Source organism: Panthera uncia (genome assembly GCF_023721935.1).
Source record: "Panthera uncia isolate 11264 chromosome E2 unlocalized genomic scaffold, Puncia_PCG_1.0 HiC_scaffold_19, whole genome shotgun sequence".
In the NCBI taxonomy this organism is placed as follows: domain Eukaryota; kingdom Metazoa; phylum Chordata; class Mammalia; order Carnivora; family Felidae; genus Panthera; species Panthera uncia.
Window position 1 is genome coordinate 16,109,932 of NW_026057588.1, and position 22,036 is coordinate 16,131,967.

Here is a 22,036-nt window from a genome sequence, read left to right on the forward strand (position 1 = left end):
TTAATTTTTTTTAAACATTTATTTTTGAGAGACAGATAGAGACAGAGCATGAGCAGGGGAGGAACGGAGAGAAAGGGAGACACAGAATCTGAAGCAGGCTCCAGGCTCCGAGCTGTCAGCACAGAGCCCGATGGGGGGCTCAAACTCATGAACCAGATCATGACCTGAGCTGAAGTCAGATGCCCAACTGACTGAGCCATTCAGGCGCCCCAACAATAAATTATATTTAAAAAAAAAATTAAAAAATACAAATGGGAAGAGAATCTGAAAAGACATTTTTCCAAGGAAGACATAAAAACAGCCAACAGTTACATGAAAAGGTGTTTAAAATCACTGATTATCAGGGAAATGCAAATCAAAACCACAATGAGATATCTCCTTGTACATATTAGAATGGCTATTATCAAAAAGACAATACATAACAAGCATTGGCAAGGATGTGGAGAAAAGGGAACCCTTGTGCACTGTTGGTGAGAAATGTAAACTGATGAACCTACTATGGAAAACAATATGAAGATTCCTCAAAAAAATTGAAAATAGAACTACCATATGATCCAGCAATTCCACTTCTGGGTAATTATCTAAAGGAAATGAAAATATCTACTTGAAAAAATACTGGGACTTCCATGTTCACTGCAGCATTATTTATAATAGGCAACACAATAAAACAACCTAAATGTCCACCAAAGGATGAATGGATACGGAAAATGTGATACAGACACACTCACACACAACTATTATTCAGCCATTAAACAAAACAAGGAAATCTTACCATTTCCAACAACTTGGATGGACCTTGATGGCATTATACTAGGTGAAGTAAGTCAGACAGAGAAAGACAAATACCACATGATCTCATTTATGTGTGAAATCTAAAAACAGAAAACAAAAATCAAACTCATAGGTACAGAGAACAGACTGGTGGCTGTCAGAGGCACAGGGAGATGGGTGGGCAAAATGGAAGAAGGTGGTCAAAAGGTTATAAACTTCCAGTGATAAAATTAATAAACCCTTGGGAGATATAATGTACAACATGGTGACTATGGTTATAAATACTCTATTGTATATTTGAAAGTTGCTAAATGACTAGATCTGAAAAGTTCTCATCACAAGAAAAAAACTTGTAAGTATGTGTGGTAATGAATATTAACTAGACTCACTATGGTGATCACTTTGTAACATATACATAACATATACATATACTGAACTATATCGTGCACCCAAAACTAACATGACCGGCCAATTATATCTTAATAAAAAAGTCCATCATTAGCCTACTGTTTTGAGATGTCACTTTTATCCATATTAAATTACCATTTGCAGGTACATTTCTAGATTTTTCTATTCCATTCTTTTGATCTATTTATAAATCAGTACCATGGTGTTTTAAGTATCATGCTTTACATTATGTATAATTATATAAATTATCTAGTAGAACTTATTTCTTCTCTAATAAGGGATTAACAAGATTCAGAATCACAGCCAACAATATATAATATACAATGTCGAGTACACAATCAAAAATCATTAGGGGTGTGGGGCGCATGGGTGGCTCAGTCAGTTGAGTGCCCAACTTCGGCTCAGGTCATGATTTCGTGGTCCTTGGGTTCCAGCCCTGCATCAGGCTCTGTGTTGACAGCTCAGAACCTTGAGCCTGCTTCAGATTCTGTGTCTTCCTCTCTCTCTGCCCCTCCCCCACTATGTGTGTGTCTCTCTCTCTCTCCTTCAAAATAAACATTAAAAAGAATTTTTTTAATCATTAGATTACTAGTAAAATATTTACTAGAAATACAAAAAAGAAAATGTGACCCATACTCAAAAGAAAATCACCTAATAGAAACACAAATAAATGATTCAGATGTTGAAATTAGTTAGCAAAGATTTGAGAACTTTAGGTACTTTTAAAAAGAACCAAAGGCAAATCCTGAAATTGAGAAATAAAAATTCACTAGATGGATCTATAGCAGATTAAGCACAATAGAAGAAAAGATCAGTAAATTTCAAGACAAGTCCATAGGAATCACTCACTGAAAGTCCAGAGAGAAGACTGAAAAAAAATTTAAAAAGCGAAAAGAGCCATAATGTTCCGTGAGACACTTGTCAATCCAACATATGTGTAACTGGAGACTCAGAAGAGCAAAACAAGGCTAAAAAAATCTTTAGAAACATTTGGGAAAATATTTTCAAATTTCATTTTTTAAATATTTATTTATTTATTTTTGAGAGAGAGGACAAGTGGGGGAGGGGCAGAGAGCGAGAGAGAGAGGGAGACACAGAATCTGAAGTAGGCTCCAGGCTCTGAGCTGTCAGCACAGACCCTAACGTGGGGCTTGAACTCACAAACCATGAGATCATGACCTGAGCTAACCAACTGAGCCACCCAGGCACTCCCAAATTTCATTTTTAAAAAAGCAACTCATAGATTCAAGAAGCTAAATGAACCCCAAGTAACATAAAAACAAAGAATACTAGGGGCACCTAGCTGGCTCAGTTGAGAGAGCACGATCTCAGGGTCACGAGTTAGAGCTCCACATTGGGTGTAGAGATTACTTAAATAAAAGTTTGAAAAAAAACACACAAAGAATACTATACCTGTGATCATTATAAACAGCCCACTGAACACCAAGGAAAATGAAAAAAAAAAAATCTAGTAACAATGGAGGCAAGACAGTATCGTTAAAATGCTGAAAGAAAGCTGTCAACCCCTAATTCTATATCCAACTGAAATCTTTCAGAATTGATGGGGAAATAAAGCTTGGGGTTTTGTGTGTGTATTCTGGTTTGTTTTTTGAGAGAAATGAAAGCTGAGAGGTTTGTAGCACAGAAGACCTGTGTTATTAAAAATGTTAAAGCAAGTTCTTCAGGGGGACAAAAATTGACATTAGGTAAAACCTTCTATACACAGAGGAATGAAGAGTACCAGAAACGGTAAATCGGGGGGTAAATAGAAAAGATATCATTTTAATTTCAGAATTTCTTCAAAAGATAATTGAAGAAAGAAAAGCACTGTGGTTTTATGTATTTATAAATAAAATATATGACAACAGAAAAAAAGTGTGAGGGGAAAATGGAAGTATCTAGCTATAAGATTTCTGCATTATTTGTGAAGTTGTATAAAATAATTAGAAGACTGTGGGGCACCTGGGTGGCTCAGTTGATTAGGCGTCCGACTTCAGCTCAGGTCATGATTTCATGGTTCGTGAGTTCCAGCCCCACGTCGGGCTTTATGCTGACAGCTCAGAGCCTGGAGCCTGCTTCAGATTCTGTTTCTCTCTCTCTGCCCCTCCCCTACTCGCGCCCTGTCTCTCTCTCTCAAAAACAAATGTAAAAAAAAATTTTTTTTTCTTTTTAAATACTAGAAGACTATAATTATCTATTTTTAAGAGCATATTGGAAGCTGCCTGGGTGGCTCAGTTGGTTAAGCATCTGACTCTTGATTTCCACTTAGGTCAGATTTCATAGTTCATGAGATCGAGCCCTGCAGTTGGCTCTATGCTGACAGCACAGAGTCTAGTTGGGATTCTCTCTCTGCCCCTTCCCCACTTGTGCTTGCTTTCTCTCTCTCTCTCAAAATAAATAAGTAAACGTAAAAAATTAAAATAAAAGCATATTAGAAACCTTAGAACAGTCCCTAAAACAATAAAAGAGTAAAAATAGTATAGCTAATAATCCTATAATGGAGATAAATAAAATACTAAAAAAATAGTGGAAATACATGAAATACTAAAAAATATAACATGTGTCCAAGAGAAGGCAGGAAAATGGGGGGGGGGGAGGAAGAACAGATGACAAGAAAATAAATTAAAACTTAATAATTACGTTGAATTTAAACAGTCCATGGAGAGGTCAGCAAACTTTTTCTGAAAAGGCTCACTTAGTAAATATTTTAGGCTCTATGAGTCACATATAGTCCCCACCACATATTCTTCTTTATTTATTTATAACCCTTCAGAAATGCAGAATCCTGCATAGATTGAGGCTGTAGGCTGGACTAGGCCAGCATGCCACAGATTGCCAACCCCTAGTCTAGATACTTGAAGGTAGAGATTATCAGACTAAATAAAAAAGTAGAACTGCACTATGTGCTGTTATATGAGATACACTTAAAATCAGTTAAAATGAAAAGGATAGGGAAAAGATATGCCACGATGTAACAATAAAAGAAACCTGAAGCAGTTATATTAATAAAGAGAACAGAATGCAAGAAAAAGAGTATTACCAAAAGGAACATTTCATAATAAAGGGGTCAGTTCATCAAGAGGACTTAGAAATCTTGGGGCACTTGGCTGGTTCAGTTGGAAGAACATGCAACTCATATCTCAGGGTTGTGAGTTTGAGCCCCATGTTGGGTGTAGAGATCACTTAAAAATAAATAAATAAACAGGGGCACCTCGGTGGCTCAGTCGGTTAAGTGCTGACTTCGGCTCAGGTCATGATCTCACAGTTCGTGAGATTGAGCCCTGCATTAGGCTTTGTGCTGACACCTCAGAGCCTGAAGCCTGCTTCAGATTCTGTGTCTCCTCTCTCTGCCCTTCCCCCAGTCACACTCTGTCTCTCTCTCTCTCTCTCTCTCAAAAATAAAATAAACATTAAAAAAAATTTTTTAATAAATAAAATACAAACAAAAAAAAAGAGGACATGGCAATCCTAAATATGCACGCACCTAACAGAATTTCAAAACACATAAAGCAAAACTGACAGAACTGTAACAGATAAATCTGCAGCTTTATTTGTAGATTTTAGCAGTCCTCTCTCAGTAATTGATAGACCAAGGGACCAAAAGATTAGAAACATAGAACACTTGATCACCACTACAAACCACTTGATTTCATTGATAAACACGCTAACAATAGTATAACACCCCTTTTTTTTCTCAAATGCACATTGAGCATTGACCAAGACAGTACACATTTTGGACCATAAAACAAGTTTCAATAAATTTAAAAGGATCAACGTTCTAGAGTATGTTCTCTGACCACAACAGAAGTAAATCATGAATTAAGTGAATTAAAAAAGAAATTCAGAAAGACCTGAATTCAGAATTCAGAAAGATCTAAAAAGTCCCCCAAAATTTGGAAGTTAAAGAAGACTCTTCTAAGTGGCCCATCGCTAAAAGAAAAAACAGAATTATGAACTCAGAAAAGAAGAGAAAATTAAGCACAAAGTATGCAGAAAGAAGGAAAGAATAAGATCAGTAATCAATGAAATAGCAATCTAACCAATGGTAAACTGGAGAGAAAAATCAGTAAAACTAAAAGCTAGTTCTTTGAAAAGATCAATAAAATTGATAAATTGCTTGTATATTGATCAAGAAAAATAGACATGAATTATCAATATCTGACAGGCATTAAAAGGATAATAAGAGAATATTATAAACAGCTTTATGCTAATAAATTTGACATCAAAATGGAAATAAACTAATTCCTGACAAGATAAATTACTAACTTGATTCAAGAAGAAATAAAATCCCCAAAAGCCCTGTCAATTAAAGAAATTAAAGTCTCTCCATGAAGAAAACTCCATTGTGTTTGCTTTCTACTGCTGCTACGACAAATACAGTAGCTTAAAACAACACATTTATCATCTTACAGTCTGTATGTTAAAGGTCCAGCAAGGGTTTCTGTAGACTAACTCAAGGTGCCAGCAGGGCTGTGTACCTTTCTGATGACTCTAGGAAAGAGTCTATTTCCTTGCCTTTTCCTTGCCTTGCCAAGTTTCTGGAGGCCACTTAGGTAGGTCATGGACCCCTTCCTCCATCTTCAAAGCCAGGAGTATGCATATTCCATTCTCACATCTCCCTCTGACCCTGATTCTTCAGATAATCCAAAATAATGTCCCCATCTCAAAATCATTAATTTAATCACATCTGCAAATTCCCTTTTGCCAGATAAGGTACCATATTCACAGGTTCCAGGATTAGCATGTAGATAATACTGGGGGTCATTATTCTGCCTACCACAGGTGCATTTGTTGTTGAAGTCTATCAGACAATTAAGGAAGAAATAACACAATTCAAAAAATTCTTCAGGAAACAGAAGAGGATGCATTTCTTGACTTATTTTATAAATTAACGTAGAATAAAGACATTTTCATATAAAGGACGTTGAGAGTATTTATCATCAGAAAACACAAACTATAGGAAATGCTGAAGGAAGATCTTCCAGCTAAAAAGAAATGATATAGGAGCACCTGGGTGGCTTAGTCGGTTAAGCACCCGACTTTGGCTCAGGTCATGATCTTACAGCTTGTGGGTTTGAGCCCCACATCAGGTTCTGTGCTGACAGCTCTCTCACTGTTTCGATTTCTTTGTCTCCCTCTCTCTGTCCCTCTTTGGCTTGCACTGTCTCTGTCTCTCAAAAAATGAATGTATGTTAAAAAAATAATAATAAAATTTAAAATTAAAAACAAAAAGAAATTCTATCAAACAGAAATTCAGATCTCAAGAAGTGAGAGTAGCTGAAAATAGTATATACATGGATGCATTTGCAAATAATCCAATAAAGTATTTTTTCAAGACCCTTCACTTCTGTGGATTTTCCCTTTAAAATTTTTATATTGTGCTTTCTTTTTCTTTCCTAATTTGAGATTTGTCATATTATCTTATTAATGATGTTTTTCCTGTTTTCTAACACATATAATTTTTATTTTTATAAATCCCCTCCATATGTCCTACTACTTCCTTTCAACTTAAATATTTTCATTATTTTTGTTAGAAGGACTTAAAGCTGTAACTCTTCCCTTAGAGTCTTACTTAAACTAAATCCCATGGGTTCCAAAATATAGTACTATCATTGAGTACTAGAAATCCTTTGCTTTTAGATTATATTTCTTCTTTGATCCAGGAGTTATTGAGATGGATTTTACAAATTGTTGCTAAGAGTAACTTTATTTTTCTGATTTTGTTGTTATCTTAGCTGCATTTGTGTTCAGAGAACATGGTTTATCATTTCTACTTATTTGGACTTCAGTGTGGCCTAATATTTTATCATTTTTTCTGAATGGTCTATGGAGACTTGAAAAGAATGTATATTCATCATTACTAGGATACAGAATTGAATATATATCAAAAAGGTAGGTTTGATGGAGTATTTCATCCTTACAAAATGTGTTCACTTGGCCTGACTTTGACTGAAAGGGTTAATTAGTATCCTCTATCACTTTCTTCTACTATCTGCTTTCCTATTTGCTCAAGGAAATTTGATGGTATACTATTTGATACATGTGCATTTATAACTATTTTGTCTTCATTTTGAAATGTATACCTTAGAATTACATAGTGCCCTTCTTTGCCATGTTTAATGGTGGGATATAGCCTGAATTTTTGTCTGTTTTTGGTTTCCATTTGTCTGGTATACTTTATCCATCCTTTCATTAAATTTTCTGAATCACTTAAGTGTCTAATGCAGAGAGTTGAGTTTTTGAGACTCAATCTAAAGGCCTTTTTCTTTTAATAGGTGAGTTAAAAATCATGTATATTTACTGATAGGACATATATTTGTTTTTTGGTCTTTGTTTTATCTTGTAATTATTTTGCTCTTTACATATACACACTGTGTGTGTGTGTGTGTGTGTGTGTGTGTGCGCGCGCGCCTGTGTGCCTTAAATCTTAAGTCTGGTGTTATATAAATTAGTTATTTTTCTCTCTCTCACTACAAGTTAAGTTTCATAAGGGACAATTTGTAGGTGTCTTTTTCCCCTGCCCCCCCCCCCTCCACTGATTTATTCATAGTTACCTAGAAGAGTGCCTGTCACATAGCAGGTACTCAATAAATAATTATTAAATCACCTCATCAAACAAGAGAAACATTTCTGACAAGAGAAACATATTTCCCTCAAAAGAATACTATTTTTGTTCTCTCCTTCCCTTGGCAGAAGGCTGAGCATATGGGAAATGAAAAATGACTTACTGAATGAGTATAAGAACACTGGTTAGAAAGAAGAGGAGCAAAAAAGGAAGACTTTGAATTTTTGAAACCAACACTTACTCACTAGTCAGTTATTGTATGATAATCAATTGGCCAACAATATCAGGATAAAGAATGCTAATACTCCTATGACTATATAAAAAAAAAAAAGACTGTATCAATTAGGAACAAAAAAACCCACCAACTTACATGGGCCATGGCTTTTTTTAGAATTCAATGTATTTATTAGTCCTCTTCTTAGTTCCACTTTAGAAGAAACTCACAGTCCAAAGAAAGTATTGCTGGATGAAAGGGGTTTAAAACAAAAGACATCAGATGGTCTTGCCTCTTAGCGCCCAAAGTGCTAATGTAGAGTGACATTTTTCTTCCCCCTACATGTCTACTATGCCCAGTCCCCATACACACATACATAAACTGTTAGAGAGAAATTGGACAAATCCCAACCTTACTCAAAACAAGGAGGGAAGCCAGGTATAACAGGATGGATTCAAGAAAGACTGGAGCCAGGTTTTTTAGCAAGAAAGATTTAGAGAGGCAGACCAGTGTCCAAACCCTATGATAAAATGGACCCAACCAACATGTTCAGACTTATCCTGACAAGATCTTCACTGAAATAAAAGGGAAAAGATAAAGGAAATAGACATTACAAAAAGATCAGGGATAGAAAATGATCCAATGATCACTTGGCTCTAAACGATCCAACGAGGGGTGCCTGGGTGGCTCAGTCAGTTAAGCGCCCAACTTTGGCTCAGGTCATGATCTCACAGTTTGTGAGTTCGAGCCCCACGTCGGGCTATGTGCTGACAGCTCAGAGCCTGGAGACTGCTTCAGATTCTGGGTCTCCCTCTCTCTTTGCCCTTCCTCCACTCACGCTCTCTCTCTCAAAAATAAATATTAAAAAAAGTTTTTTTTAATGTTCCAACAAATGTCTCACAAGAATTTCAAAAATAGAGACTGATGGTACACAGATGGAAAAGAAAAAATAAATAGAACAAAAATTTCCAGAACAAAATAAATACTTGAGACTTCAGTTTGAAGTACTGGTGAAATTAAAAAATCACACCTGGGGGCACCTGAGTGGCTTAGTCAGTTAAGCGTCCCACTCTTGGTTTCAGCTCAGGTCATGATATCATGGGTTCATGAGCTCCAGCCCTGCACTGGGTTCCCTGCTGCCTGTGAGGAGCCTGCTTGAGATTCTTTCTCTCCCCCACCTCCCCCCCACCCACTCTCTCAAAATAAACTTAAAAAAAAAAACCCCTTAAAAAAAAAAATCACACCTGGAAGCATCCTGGAAAATCTTCTGAAATTTATTCCTGAGTACAGACAAAAAAACCTAAATATCCTATAATAAAGAATTACAAAACAATGTGTATTGTAGTCTAATCTTTGGCGGGAAAATACATACATATATGCACAAATATATATATGCATATATGTATGCATGTAAGGAAGGTGAAAGCATTTGTAATAAGGTGTTCAGAGTGGTTGAAGAATTACAGACAACTTTAGTTTAAATGAAGTAATATAATAAAAAAATTTTTAAGTTAATATGAACATTTCAGATAAGAAACAGTACATAATAAATAATCTTAGACACTGATTTTGGATGTGCAATAGTGCCATTCTTTCCTCCTACTCTAGGTGTTTTTAAGGTGAATGGCAGAAGTAGTGAGGTAGAGAGTGGAGAAGAACTAGGAGACACCAGGCCTTTCCCAAATAATCTCCACACCCAACGTGGGGCTGGAACTGACAACCCAGAGATCAAGAGTTGCATACTCTGCTGCCTGAGCCCCCAACCAAGCCTTTCTTGAAGCTTAAAAATTGTGTGACCTTGAGGTGATGTGGAGTAGACATTGTCTGTGGCCATGGTAACTATATTTCTATGATACTTGGTGATGTGTATGAGTTCTTCAGATAATTGTTGGGGATAAGGGCTAAGTGGGTATGAGGGCGGTTTGTGGTTGGGGAGGGGTTATTTTGTTTTGTTTTACCATACTTGTGGCTTTGTCCAAGGATGTGTGATGATAAACGTGGGTTGGATAATGTGATTTTGCCTTGTGTTGTATGAATCTACAAGTGACTACTGGAATGTCTCCCTAACTGACTGATTAGGTGAGCCTGGGTGTACTGATTTGTGGAACTGTGCTTTTCTCTTTTATGCAAGTATATGGGGCTTACACAAATAACCACCCGCAATCACAGTCACAATCACATACAAACCCCATTCACACAAATGGTCGTGCAGACAATTACACTGTCACAAAAGCACGATCCCGAATCCAGTCGCTGTCACAACAAACAGCCAAATTTACTTATACACTTAAACTCTATAGTTTCCTTCACACACTCACAACAACCCAACCTATCCACCCTAGGGCAGCTCCCACACTTAAGAGGCCTAACACTCCAGACACTCCTCTTACCAAGCCCTCGAGCTCCAGGATTCCTTACCTTCAGCATCCTCAGGAAAGGTTCTAGTCCAAATTCTGATTCGCATTCCAGGCGAGGCCGGACGCCTCTCCCGGCACACACCACTGCCTCACCGACCTCGGCGGCCGACTTTCCCACCGGAAGTAGCGTTGGACCACAGTGTCTTCTGGGAAACGTAGTCCGAAAGGGAAAACCCCCCGGAACTGAACCAGGTAAATCTTCCAGGCTTCGGGATGCACCTGCACAGCTTCGTTCGGGCCTCGAGTGCTGTCACAACCTCCCCGTTTCCAAGGCTCAGACCCGAATTTGGGGTCTGAATTCTGGACCTCGGATTCCTCTGAGGGCGGATTTCAGGCCTGGCACCGTGGCTGTCCCTACTCCCTCAACGTGGACGCGCACGTGCTGTGGTTTGAGAGGATTGTTGTTGTCTGGTGCGGAGGGATCCGGCTTTCATCTGTAAGGTAGCGGTGCGGAAGGATCCGGCTTTCATCTGTAAGGTGGCGGTGCGAGATACGTTGTCTGAGTCGGAAGGTGCGAGTGCCCGAGGGTGAGTCGGCACAAGAGGAAGAGGCTGTACGTTACACCGACTGAGTTGTCATATACGCGAGGAAACTCGTTTGTGAAACGTTTTTGAGGCCGTTTGAAATAGCGGTCGTGCTGTAGACCCGTGTGAGTTCACGCGGTGAACACGGCCACGTTCAGTGATTATGAGGTGGTGTAATATGACGTGGCTTATGCGTGAGGGGCCATTTGAGACAGTATGATTGATTACGCCCGCTTGCGGGCGACGAGGCTATCCGAGCAGTGACCTTGTAACATTCTGTGGGAGGCTGTTTGTGTTGAGTCTACCATACTAGCAGGAGCGGTTGGCTGTAGTGAGTGTCGCGAGAAGGAAGGAAGCTGGACCTGCCCGAGACCCGGGGGACCCAGAGGGGCGGGGCGAGCGCGTACTGAGCCTTGCATATATGCGTGGGAGAGGCATGAAGCGACGTGTGACGTCTAAGTGTGTGTGAGATACCAGAATTGACTGAGAGGGGTGGAAGCTAGTACAGATTACCTGCCAGAAGGGACAGATCTAAAGATTTCTAACCTTGTTGAAAGTCCAGAAACCCCATCTCAAATTGTGATGTGAGGAAATGTATCTGTGACAAGTGATTGTTTCTGAGTCTGATTCTTGGTTACGTGTATGAGATGGTTTGCACTTGATATTGTTCAAGGTGTTGAGTGAAATATACAAAGTATGTGAAAGTGATGTGTTACTGTACCCAAGTCTCGGATGAATTGTATGACAGTGAAAGGGCAGGTGATTACAACGTTGTAACTTTGAGGTTGATATATGTGAGCCTTAACTGAGTGTGACTCATGTGAGGGATTTGTTTAATTTGTTTTTGTGTGTTTTGATGCAACTTACGCAAGTTAGAAATCTGGATGGAAGATGGAGTGGTTATTATCTGAATGTAGTAACTATATGAGACATTGCAGTATTCTGGAGTGTGTGAAATTGAGTATGTGGTGATACCTACTCTAACCCTCTTTACTTATCTCTAGAAAGATAATGATAATTAAGTTTCCTGGAGCATTGGTTTTAACTTGAAAATTAAATTTCCAAGGGAAATTTTAAAAAACCTAACTATAACTTAAAACATGATTTTAAAAATATGAAATAATTTGAGGCACCTGGGTGACTCAGTGGCTTGAGCCTCGGACTCTTGATTTCGGCACAGGTCATGATCCCAGGGTCATGGGATTGCAACCTGATGGGGCTCTGTGCCGAGCGTGGAGCCTGCTTAAGATTCTCCCTCTGTCTCTCTCTGCTCCTCTCCCCCACGCTCGCTCTCTCTAAAATAAATTTTAAGGGGCACCTGAGTGGCTCAGTCAGTTAAACATCTGACTTCTGCTCAGGTCATGATATCATGGTTGGTGAGTTTGAGCCCCGTGACAGCACAGAGCCTGGAACCTGCTTCTGCGTCTCCTTCTCTCTCTGCCCCTCCCCTGCTTGCATTCTCTCTCAAAAATAAACATAAAATTTTTTAATTAAAAAAGTAAAATAAGTTTTAAAAATGTGAAGTAATTTATTGTGATGAATGCAAAATGATCATGAAAGATTTTTTTTTTTTAATCTCTGTTATAGAGTAACTGGGAGTATGGTTGGTATTCTTTGGTGGAAGTGAAATAGGTGGGAAGTCTACTAAGTTCTTAATCTGTATAAGTGAGAGTTCTAGGTGAAGTGAACAAAAGCATAAAAGCAGTTATGGCCCTTCAGTCAATTCTCAGACTTGACCCTTGCATATACAGATACAGAACCCCTTGAATGAAAAACCCTTGTCATACTGCTAGAAATGTATGCTGATAACTTTCCCCCATGCCTTCCCAAAGGAACCCACAGCCTTTACCAGGTGATTGGATAGTAAGGAAAAGGAAATAATCAGACCCTGGACACTGGTTTTGAGCTGACACAAATTCCAGGAGACCCCAAACCTCATTGGTCTACCAATCAGAGTAGGGGCTTATAGAGGTCAGGTGAGCGATGGAGTTTTAGCTAAGGTCCATCTCATAGCAGACCCAATGGGTGTCTGAACCCATGAACCCATCGTGTGTTTTTCCCCCAATTCTGTAATGGATAATTGGAATAGGTATACTCAGCAACTGTCTCTCTGGCCTGTTGAGTGAGGGCTAATATAATGGGAAAGGACAAGTAGAAATTAATAAAAAAAAAAAATAAATAAACCAAAAGAAATATTACATGCTTGGAGGGATTGCAGAGATTAGTGCCACCATTAAGAACTTTAAAGATGCAGGGGTGGTGATTCCCACCGTATCGCCATTCAACTTGCCTATTTGGGCTCTGCAGAGGAGGGATCTTGGAGAATGACTGTGGATTATCATAAGCTTAATCAGGTGGTAACTCCAATTGCAGCTATTCTGGCAGATGTGGTTTCATTGCTTGAGCAAATTAACGCATCCCCTGGTACCTGCTATGCAATTACTAACAATTCCCCCCCCCATCCCTGTTAATAAAGACTACCAGAAGCAGCTGTTTTCAGTTGGCAAGAACAAGCAATATATCTTCAATGTCCTACCTCAGCAGTACATCAGCTCTCCAGCCCTATAATTTAGTTTACAGGGATGATAATTTAGTTCACAGGGATCTTAATTATCTTTTCCTTACACAAGGTGTTACACTGATCAATTACATTTGATGACATTATGCCTATAGGACCTAGTGAGCAAGAATTGGCAACCACTCTAGATTTACTGATAAGACATCTGTATGTTGGGGTTGGGAAATAAATCCAACAAGAATTTAGAAGCATTCTACAACCTCAGTGGCATTTCTAGGGATCCAGTGGTGTAGAACATGTCATGATATGCCTTTTTTTTTTTTTTCAATATATGAAATTTATTGTCAAATTGGTTTCCATTTTGAGCACCTTTTGGTGCTCATCCCAAAAGGTGCCCTCCTCAATACCCATCACCCACCCTCCCCTCCCTCCCACCCCCCAATGATATCCCTTTTAAAGTGAAGGATAGGGGAGCCTGGGTGGCTCAGTTAGTTAACCCTCTGACTCTTGATTTTGGCTCAGGTCAGGATTTCACGGTTCATGAGGCTCCGGGTTGACAGCTATTGGAATTCTCTGTTTCCCTCTCTCTCTGCTCCTCCACCCATGTGCTTGTGCATGTGCTCTCTCTTCTCAAAAATAAAGTGAAGGATAAGTCATTGTATTCTGGCTCCTCCTACAAGTAAGAAAGAGTCACAAAGCCTCGTGAACCTTTGGATTTTGGAGCAACATATTCCTCATTTGGGTGTGTTACTTTGGCCCACTTATCAATTGACATGAAAAGCTGCAGATTTTGAGTAAGGTCCAGAACAAGAGAAGCCTCTGTGACTCTGCAACGGGTCCAAATTGTTGTGCAAGCACTTTGCCACTTGGGCCATAAGGACTAGTAGATCCAATGGTGTTTGAGGTATCAGAGGCAGATAGTGATGCTGTCTAGAGCCTTTGGCAGGACCCAAAGGTGGGTCACAGCACAGGCCCTTAGAATTTTGAAGCAAAGCACTGCTGTTCTTTGTAGTTAACTACTCTCCTTCTGAGAAACAAATTTTGGCCTGCTACTGGGCCTTAGAGATTAAACACTAAACCCTTGGCCACCAAGTTACCACATGACCTGAGCTGCCCATCATGAACTGGGTGTAGTCTGACCCAACAAGCCATTAAGTTAGGTGTACATAGCAGCACTCCCATAAAGTGATGTATAAGTGATTAGGCCAAGGGTGCCCTGAAGGCACAAGTAATCCTCCTATTGGGCAGAGCTTTGAGCAGTGCACCTTGTTGTTATCTTTATTTTTATTTTATTTTTTTGCTTGGAAGAAGAAATGGCCAGATGTGCAATTACATAGCAATTCACAGGCTGTGGTCAGTGGTTTGGCTGGATGGTAGGAAGGGAACATGATTGGAAAATGCTAAGGGAACATGCCAAGGAAATCTCAGAAAGATGGACAGACCTCTCTGAAGGGTAAAAGTGAAGCTATTTGTGTCCCATGCTAAATGCTCAGCAGAGGATTTTAATAAAGTGGATAGGATGACCCAGTCTGTGGACACAGTTTCTTTCCTCAGCCATCCCTGTCATCATCCAATGAGCTCTTGAACAAAGTGGTGATTATGCATGGTTCAGCAACATGGGTTTCCAGTCACTAAGGCCAGCCTAGTTATAGCCACTGCTGAATGCTCAGTCAGCCAGCAGCAGAGACCAACACTGAATCCTCAATTTGGCGCCGTTCTTTGATGGCAGGTTGATTACATTGGATGTTTCCATCATGGAAATGGCAGCAATTTTTTCTTATTGGAAAAGACACTCTGGATACAGATTTGCCTTTACCACACATAATGCTTCTGCCAAAACTATCAATGGACTTACAAAATGCCTTATCCATTATCATGGTATTCTACACAGCATTGCTTCTGATCAAGGAACTCATGCCATAGTAATTGAAGTGCCGCAATGGGCCCATCCTCATGGAATTCACTGGTCTTACCAAGTTCCCCACCATTCTGAAGCTGCTGGCTTGACAGAACAATGGAATGATATTTTGAAGACTCGGTTACAATGCCAGCTAGATGGCAGTATCTGACAGGGGCATGGTTCTGCAGAAGGCTGTATATGCTCTGGTATCAGCATGCAATATCTGGTACTGTTTCTCCCACAGCCAAGATTCACAAGGCCAGGAATCAAGGGGTAGAAATGGGAGTGACACCACTCACTATTACCCCTAGTAACCCAACAGCAAAATCTTTGCTTCCCTCCCCACAACCTGTACTCTGCTGCCTAGAGGACTTAGTTCCAAAAGGAGGAATGCTTTCACCAGGAGATACAATGGTTCCATTTAAGACTGCTACCCAGCCACTTTGGGTTTCTCATCCCTCTGAATCAAAAGGCAAAGAAGGAAGTAAGTGTGCTGGTTGGGGTGAATGATCTTGACTACCAAGGGGTGGTTGGACTGCTGCTCCACAAGGGAGATGAGGAAGAGTATGTCTAAATTACAGGAGATCCTTTTGGGCATCTCTCTCTCATTTTTTATTATTTATTATTTTTTTTAAGTTTATTTTTGAGAGAGACAGAGTGCTAGCAGGGGAGGGTCAGAGAAAGAGGGAGACACAGAATCCAAAGCAGGTTCCAGGATCCTCGCTGTCAGCACATGAGCCTGACGCAGGGCTTGAGCCCACGAACCATGAGATCATGACCTGAGCTGAAGTCCGATGCTTAACTGACTGAGCCACCCAGGAACCCCCTCTCTCTTTTTTAAATGTATCTATCTATCTATTTATTTAAGTAATTGCTACACCCATTGTGGGGCTTGAACTCACAACCCTGAGGTGAAAAGTCACACGCTCTTCCAACTGGGCCAGCCAGGCACCCCACTTTGGGGCATCTCTTAATATTACCATGTCCTATGTTTCAAGTGGGTGGCAAACTACAAACTATAAAGGCAGGATTACTCATGGGCCAGACTCCAAGTATAAATGTTTGGGTCACTCTACCAAGTAAAGAACTATGACCAGCTGAGGTGCTTGCTGAGGGCAAAGGGAATATGCAATGGGTGGTGGAGGAAGGTAGTTTTAAATGCCCACTACAACCATGTGACCAGTTTCAGAAACTAGGACTATAATTTTCATGAGTTTTTCTTCCTTATTTTTCTGTGTTTGTATGTATGTATAGAAATATCTTTGTTCCTTTTTTATCCCTTTATCATGTACTATAAGATGTTTTGATCTTATAGTATTTAAGTATTATTAACTTGACATCATAATATTTAAGCAATGGGATATAAGGGAGAAAAGTAAACATCATGCAAGACTGCACCCTCATCTAGGAGAAGGATTAGTGTGTTTTTTGGTTGTATGCAGGATAGTTGTATCATGTAGATGGAAGTATGACCTTGTTATTGTTTTTATTCAGATATTAAGTATGTTTAGGAAAATACATATAGGTGCCAAGTTGACAAGGGGTGGACTTTTGGTGGCTAATTTTATGTAACTTGGCTAGGCCATGATGCCCAGATATTTGGTCAAATATTCTGGATGTTTCAGGGAAGGTGTTGATTAGATGAGATTAACATTTAAATCAATGGACTTTGAGTAGAGCAGATTGCCCTCCAGAATGTGGGTGGACCTCATCCAATCAGTTGAAGGCCTTAAATAGACTAAAGACTGACTTCTCTCAGAGCAGAAAGGGACTCTGCCAGCAGAAAGCTTTTTGACTCAAACTACAACTGTTCCCTGGGTGTTCAATCTGCTGACATGACCTGCAGATTTTGGACTTAAGCTTCCATAATCTCATGAGCCAATTCCTTAAAATCTTTCTTTTTTTTTAATGTTTATTTATTTATTTATTTATTTATTTTTGAGAGAGAGAGAGAGAGAGAGAGAGATGGAGCATGAGTTGGAGAGGAGCAGAGAGGGAGAGAGACACAGAATCTGAAGCACGCTCCAGGCTCTGAGCCGTCAGCACAGAGCCTGACGCAGGGCTTGAACTCATGAACTGTGAGATTGTGACCTGAGCCTAAGTCATACACTTAACCGACTGAGCCACCCAAGCGCCCCCTTAAAACCTCTTTCTTAACCTCTTCTCTCTCTCTCTCTCTCTCAGTACACACGCACGCGCGCGCGCACACACACACACACACACATACCCTGTTGGTTCTTTTTCTCTGGAGAATTCTTCATACACTATTCTAAGTACATGCATTGTCTAATTTAATCCTCATGAGAACGCTGTGAGGGAGGTGTTACCATTCCCAGTTAACTGCTTAAGCAAGTGAGGCATCAAGGACTGAAATAAATTGTGAAATGTCGCAGAGTTCCTGAGAGATTAAACCAGAATTTGAGTTCCCAAGCCCTCAATCTTCTTTTTTAATGTTATATTGAGAGATAGTGTGCATAAGCAGGGAAGGGGCAAAGAGATGGGGAGAGAAAGAATCCCAAGCAGACTTCTTGCTGTCAGCACAGAGCCTGACATGGGGCTGGATCTCATGAAACCATGAGATCATGACCTGAGCTGAAATCAAGAGTCAGACACTTAACCAACGGAGTCACCCAGGCACCCCACACTCAGTTTTTATTTAACTAACAGATTCTACTATTTTCCAACTCTATACTTTCTGCTCTCTTTCACTAAGCCATTCCTGATGAGTATCCCTCTTTGACAATTAAATTGAAGCCAAAATTATAATGATTATAATGTGGTCTATCATATCTTATTTACACATTGTTTATTCTGAACCTTTTTTTGTCTAATTATTATCAGGAATTCTTCAGTGAACATCCTTGTAATATTTATTTGTTCATTTTTAATTTTTCCCAAGACAAAGTATCCTAGAAGTGGGATTTCTGTGTAAGACACTGGACATGCCTGCAGTATGCAAAAATTGTGCCTATGTACTTGGAAGAAACACAAATGAATAAGATATAATTGCTTCCTTTATGTTGTTCATAATCCAACAGGGGAAATAAAAGTAGGTCAAAGGCTGAGCATGACAAAGACCTCTGGAGAAGTACCGATGATCAACCATGGGAGTTGACAAGAAAGAATTCTAACTGTAGCTACATGTCCGAATCCCAAATTATTGTGAATTCACAGGAATTCTGAGTGTGAATTTTCCCTAGTCAAGTTTATGCCTTACAGTTTTGATTCTCTTGATGTTAGATCCAAAGAGAAACTAATGGAACAAGGTGATTCTCTCACTGGTTGCAGGGCATTATGGCTAATAGTTCAGAAGTGAGATAAATCCTTCCATCAAAAAGATGTAAAGCGACTAGACCAAGGTTTGAGCCTCTTAGCTCTTTAGGCAGAACACCCATAAGTATGCTTAGAAACTGTTAGAAGGGAACATAACAGGAATCATTCATAGCCAAGTATATTTAGAATACGCTGAGCTATAGGGGCACCTGGGTAGCTCAGTCCGGTAAGTGGCCAACTTTGGCTCAGGTCATGATTTCATGGTTCGTGATTTCCAGCCCCACGTTGGGCTTTATGCTGACAGCTCAGAGCCTGGAGCCTGCTTTGGATTCTGTGTCTTCCTTCTCTCTCTGCCTCTCTCCCACCTGCACTCTGTCTCCCTTTCAGAAAAATAAACGTTAAAAAAAAATTAAAAGAATATGCTGAGCTATAAATCTAACATAAAGACCTATAACAGAGACTGTTTTTCACCTATTTTTGAGGAACTTCAATCTAATAAAATTTCTTAGACCATACATTCTAAAATCAAGACATTCTTAGTTCTTGTAAAGAAAATAGGAAATATACTTAAATTTAAATTTATATAAGTTTATGGAAATATACTTAAAATATAAGTATCACAGACTGGAAATCAACAATGTTAACATTTAGAGGTATAAATCCAGATATCTTTCTTTCTTTTTTTTTAAACTTTTTTTAATGTTTATTTATTTTTGAAAGAGAGAGAGAGACAGACAGAGCATGAGTGGGGAAGGGGCAGAGAGAGAGGGAGACACAGAATCCGAAGCAGGCTCCAGGCTCCGAGCTGTCAGCACAGAGCCCAACGCAGGGCTCGAACTCATGAACCATGAGATCATGACCTGAGCTGAAGTCGGATGCTTAACTGACTGAGCCACCCAGGTGCCCCAGATATTTTTCTTTCTATCACTGATGTCTGGCATTCTATCCATAATGACATATATGTACCTTTTTTTAGTAAATGGGATAGTTGTATATGTTGTATAGTAACCTGATTTAGCCACTGTCAGTGTGTTTTGAATTTTTCTATATTTTTTGGTTATTGTATGATTGAATATCTAATGGCTACTTAAATACCTTATTATGAGGAAGTTTTGGAATTTATTAAATTTGTATATTCTTGCTGGACTGACAAAACTGAACCATACCAGAGAAATTCCTGCCTAGCTCCCATGTCTGGACCACCTTCCCCTTTCTTCCAGGATCATATGGCGCTAGAATTTATGGAATTGGAATGTTTTTGTCATTTGCAGGATTATCACGTCCAAAGATATCCATCAAGTTCTCCCTGGTGAAGAGTGATGTTCAGAAGGATGTAACTACAAGGATGGGATGTTGGAGCCTGTTTTTTCCCATTAAGAAAATTTTGGCTCATTATTTATAATCTGCCTACTGGAAGTATATTCTTTCAATATGAATCTCTGGAGTGCCTTTGAAGAACTGATTTGGCATTTGTACAATTGGAAACAAACAACTGCATTTTGTAATTACTGAGGCTTCATTTTCTTGACACCTAACGTGACTTGATCTTCCTCTGGCCCTCTTATTCTTCCCCGATTGGCATCACCACAGCAGACCTAAGTCCCATTTCAAAATCCTATAGGATTTTATATCTCTAAGCCAGATGTGATTTCCTTATTAGAGGAAAGGAGACAGCCCTGAATGGTAGAGCAAGCAGTGAGTAAACAGGCTCCAGGAAGAGGGAAGCCATTACAGGTAAAAGCCCAGCTGGTGTGAATAGCTAGATCTTTAGGATGTTCGAGAAACTTTCTTTAGCCTAAATTCCCAAAGACACACACCATCATTCCAATTCTGATTGTGTCTGTAGCTACTTCTATAATTCTCTGAGGATTAGCTTTATAGACTTTGTAATTATAAAAGAAATACATACAGAGCATTAAAATTCAGAAAACATGGGGCACCTGGGTGGCTCAGTTGGTTAAGCATCCAACTTTGGCTCAGGTCATGATCTCACGGTTCATGAGTTCAAATCCCTTGTTGGGCTCTCTGCTGTCAGTGCAGAGCCTGCTTCAGATCCTCTGTCCTCCTCTCTCTCTGCGCCTCCCCGGCTCACTCATGTACTCTTTCACTCTCCCTCTCTCAAAAATAAATAAACTTTAAAAAGTGAAATTCAGAAAACAGGGAATCCTAAAATAACAATAGCCCACTGTGAACATTATATTGTAAATCTCTTTACCCTCCTTGTATACACAGACTTTCTTTTCAAAAGTAGAATTGACTACTTGTTGCTATTCTTCCTTACCTAACACAAGTGAACATTTTTCCATGCCAACAAGTAAAGGTCTATAGCATCCATTGTAATGGCTGTATTTTTTTTTTAATTGACCATGGGGGAAATATAGTTTTATTGATAACCAGGAAATTCTAAACTAACTTTTAGAGTTTTGCAATACACTAATGACCCAGATGGCTTTTTTTTTTTTTAATTTTTTTTTTCAACGTTTTTTATTTATTTTTGGGACAGAGAGAGACAGAGCATGAACGGGGGAGGGGCAGAGAGAGAGGGAGACACAGAATCGGAAACAGGCTCCAGGCTCCGAGCCTTCTGCCCAGAGCCTGACGCGGGGCTCGAACTCACGGACTGAGAGATCGTGACCTGGCTGAAGTCGGACGCTTAACCGACTGCGCCACCCAGGCGCCCCCAGATGGCTTTTTTTTTAAAGTTTATTTATTTTGAGAGAGAGAGAGAGCAGGGAAGGGGCAGAGAGAGAGGGGGAGAGAGAGAATTTGAAGCATGTTCTGCGCTATCAGCACAGAGACTGACTTGGGTCTCAATCTCACGAACCATGAAATCATGACTTGAGCTGAAATCAAGAGTCAGATGCTTAACCAACCGAGCCACCCAGGTGCCCTGTAATGGCTGTATTTTTTAAAGATGGAAGTGTAGGGGTGCCTGGGTGGCTCAGTCAGTTAGGTGTCCGGCTCTTGATTTTCGGCTTAGGTAATGATCTTGCAGTTTGTGGGATCAAACCCTGAGTCGGTCTCTGAGCTGAGAGCACTGAGCCTGCTTGAGATTCTCTTTCTACCCCTCCCCTGCTCTCACACACACACTCTCTCACTCTCTCTCTTTCTCTCTCAAAATAAGTAAATAAACTTAAAAAAAAAAAGATGGAAGTGTATCTTCAGGGTAAATTCCTAATATTGGATGTCAGGTAAATATATACTTGATCAGCATAGGTTTGAACTGTACAGGTCCACTTATAGGCAATAGCTATTTTATTAGTAAGGATTCTGGTTAACAGTAGGCTATACATTTTGGGGAAGTCAAAAGTTATACATGGATTTTCAACTGCACAGACAATACACATCTGTAATCCCTGTGTTGTTCAGGGTCAAATGTAGATAGTTTTGTTTTATTTTTGTTTTTAATGTATTTTTCTCCTTTTTAAAATTTGTTTTATTTATTT

General features: G+C 39.5%; 1 protein-coding gene and 1 long non-coding RNA gene across 6 annotated transcripts in view; one reads left to right on the forward strand and one right to left on the reverse strand.

The window, feature by feature from the left end:
• The window catches only part of LOC125915988 (zinc finger protein 461), a 31,632-nt gene extending 21,166 nt beyond the window's left edge, over nt 1–10,466 (reverse strand). For 3 of the 5 annotated variants that reach the window (XM_049622133.1, XM_049622129.1, XM_049622132.1), the window contains exons 1-2: nt 10,377–10,466; nt 8,115–8,206 (exon numbers count right to left, since the gene is read on the reverse strand). Coding sequence is in view for 3 of the 5 variants with exons in the window: in XM_049622129.1 (XP_049478086.1) it covers nt 8,115–8,123 (9 nt within the window). In the remaining 2 variants the exon portion in view is untranslated. Of the gene's footprint in view, nt 1–772; nt 873–8,114; nt 8,207–10,376 lie in introns of all 5 variants that reach the window. The other 2 variants (XM_049622131.1, XM_049622130.1) reach the window with 2 other exon arrangements.
• Nucleotides 10,467–10,813: 347 nt separating this feature from the next.
• On the forward strand, nt 10,814–20,095 carry LOC125916009 (uncharacterized). Its single transcript, XR_007455811.1, has 2 exons — nt 10,814–10,902; nt 19,862–20,095. It is a non-coding gene; the product is annotated as an uncharacterized LOC125916009 (long non-coding RNA).
• The last annotated feature ends 1,941 nt before the right edge of the window (nt 20,096–22,036 follow it).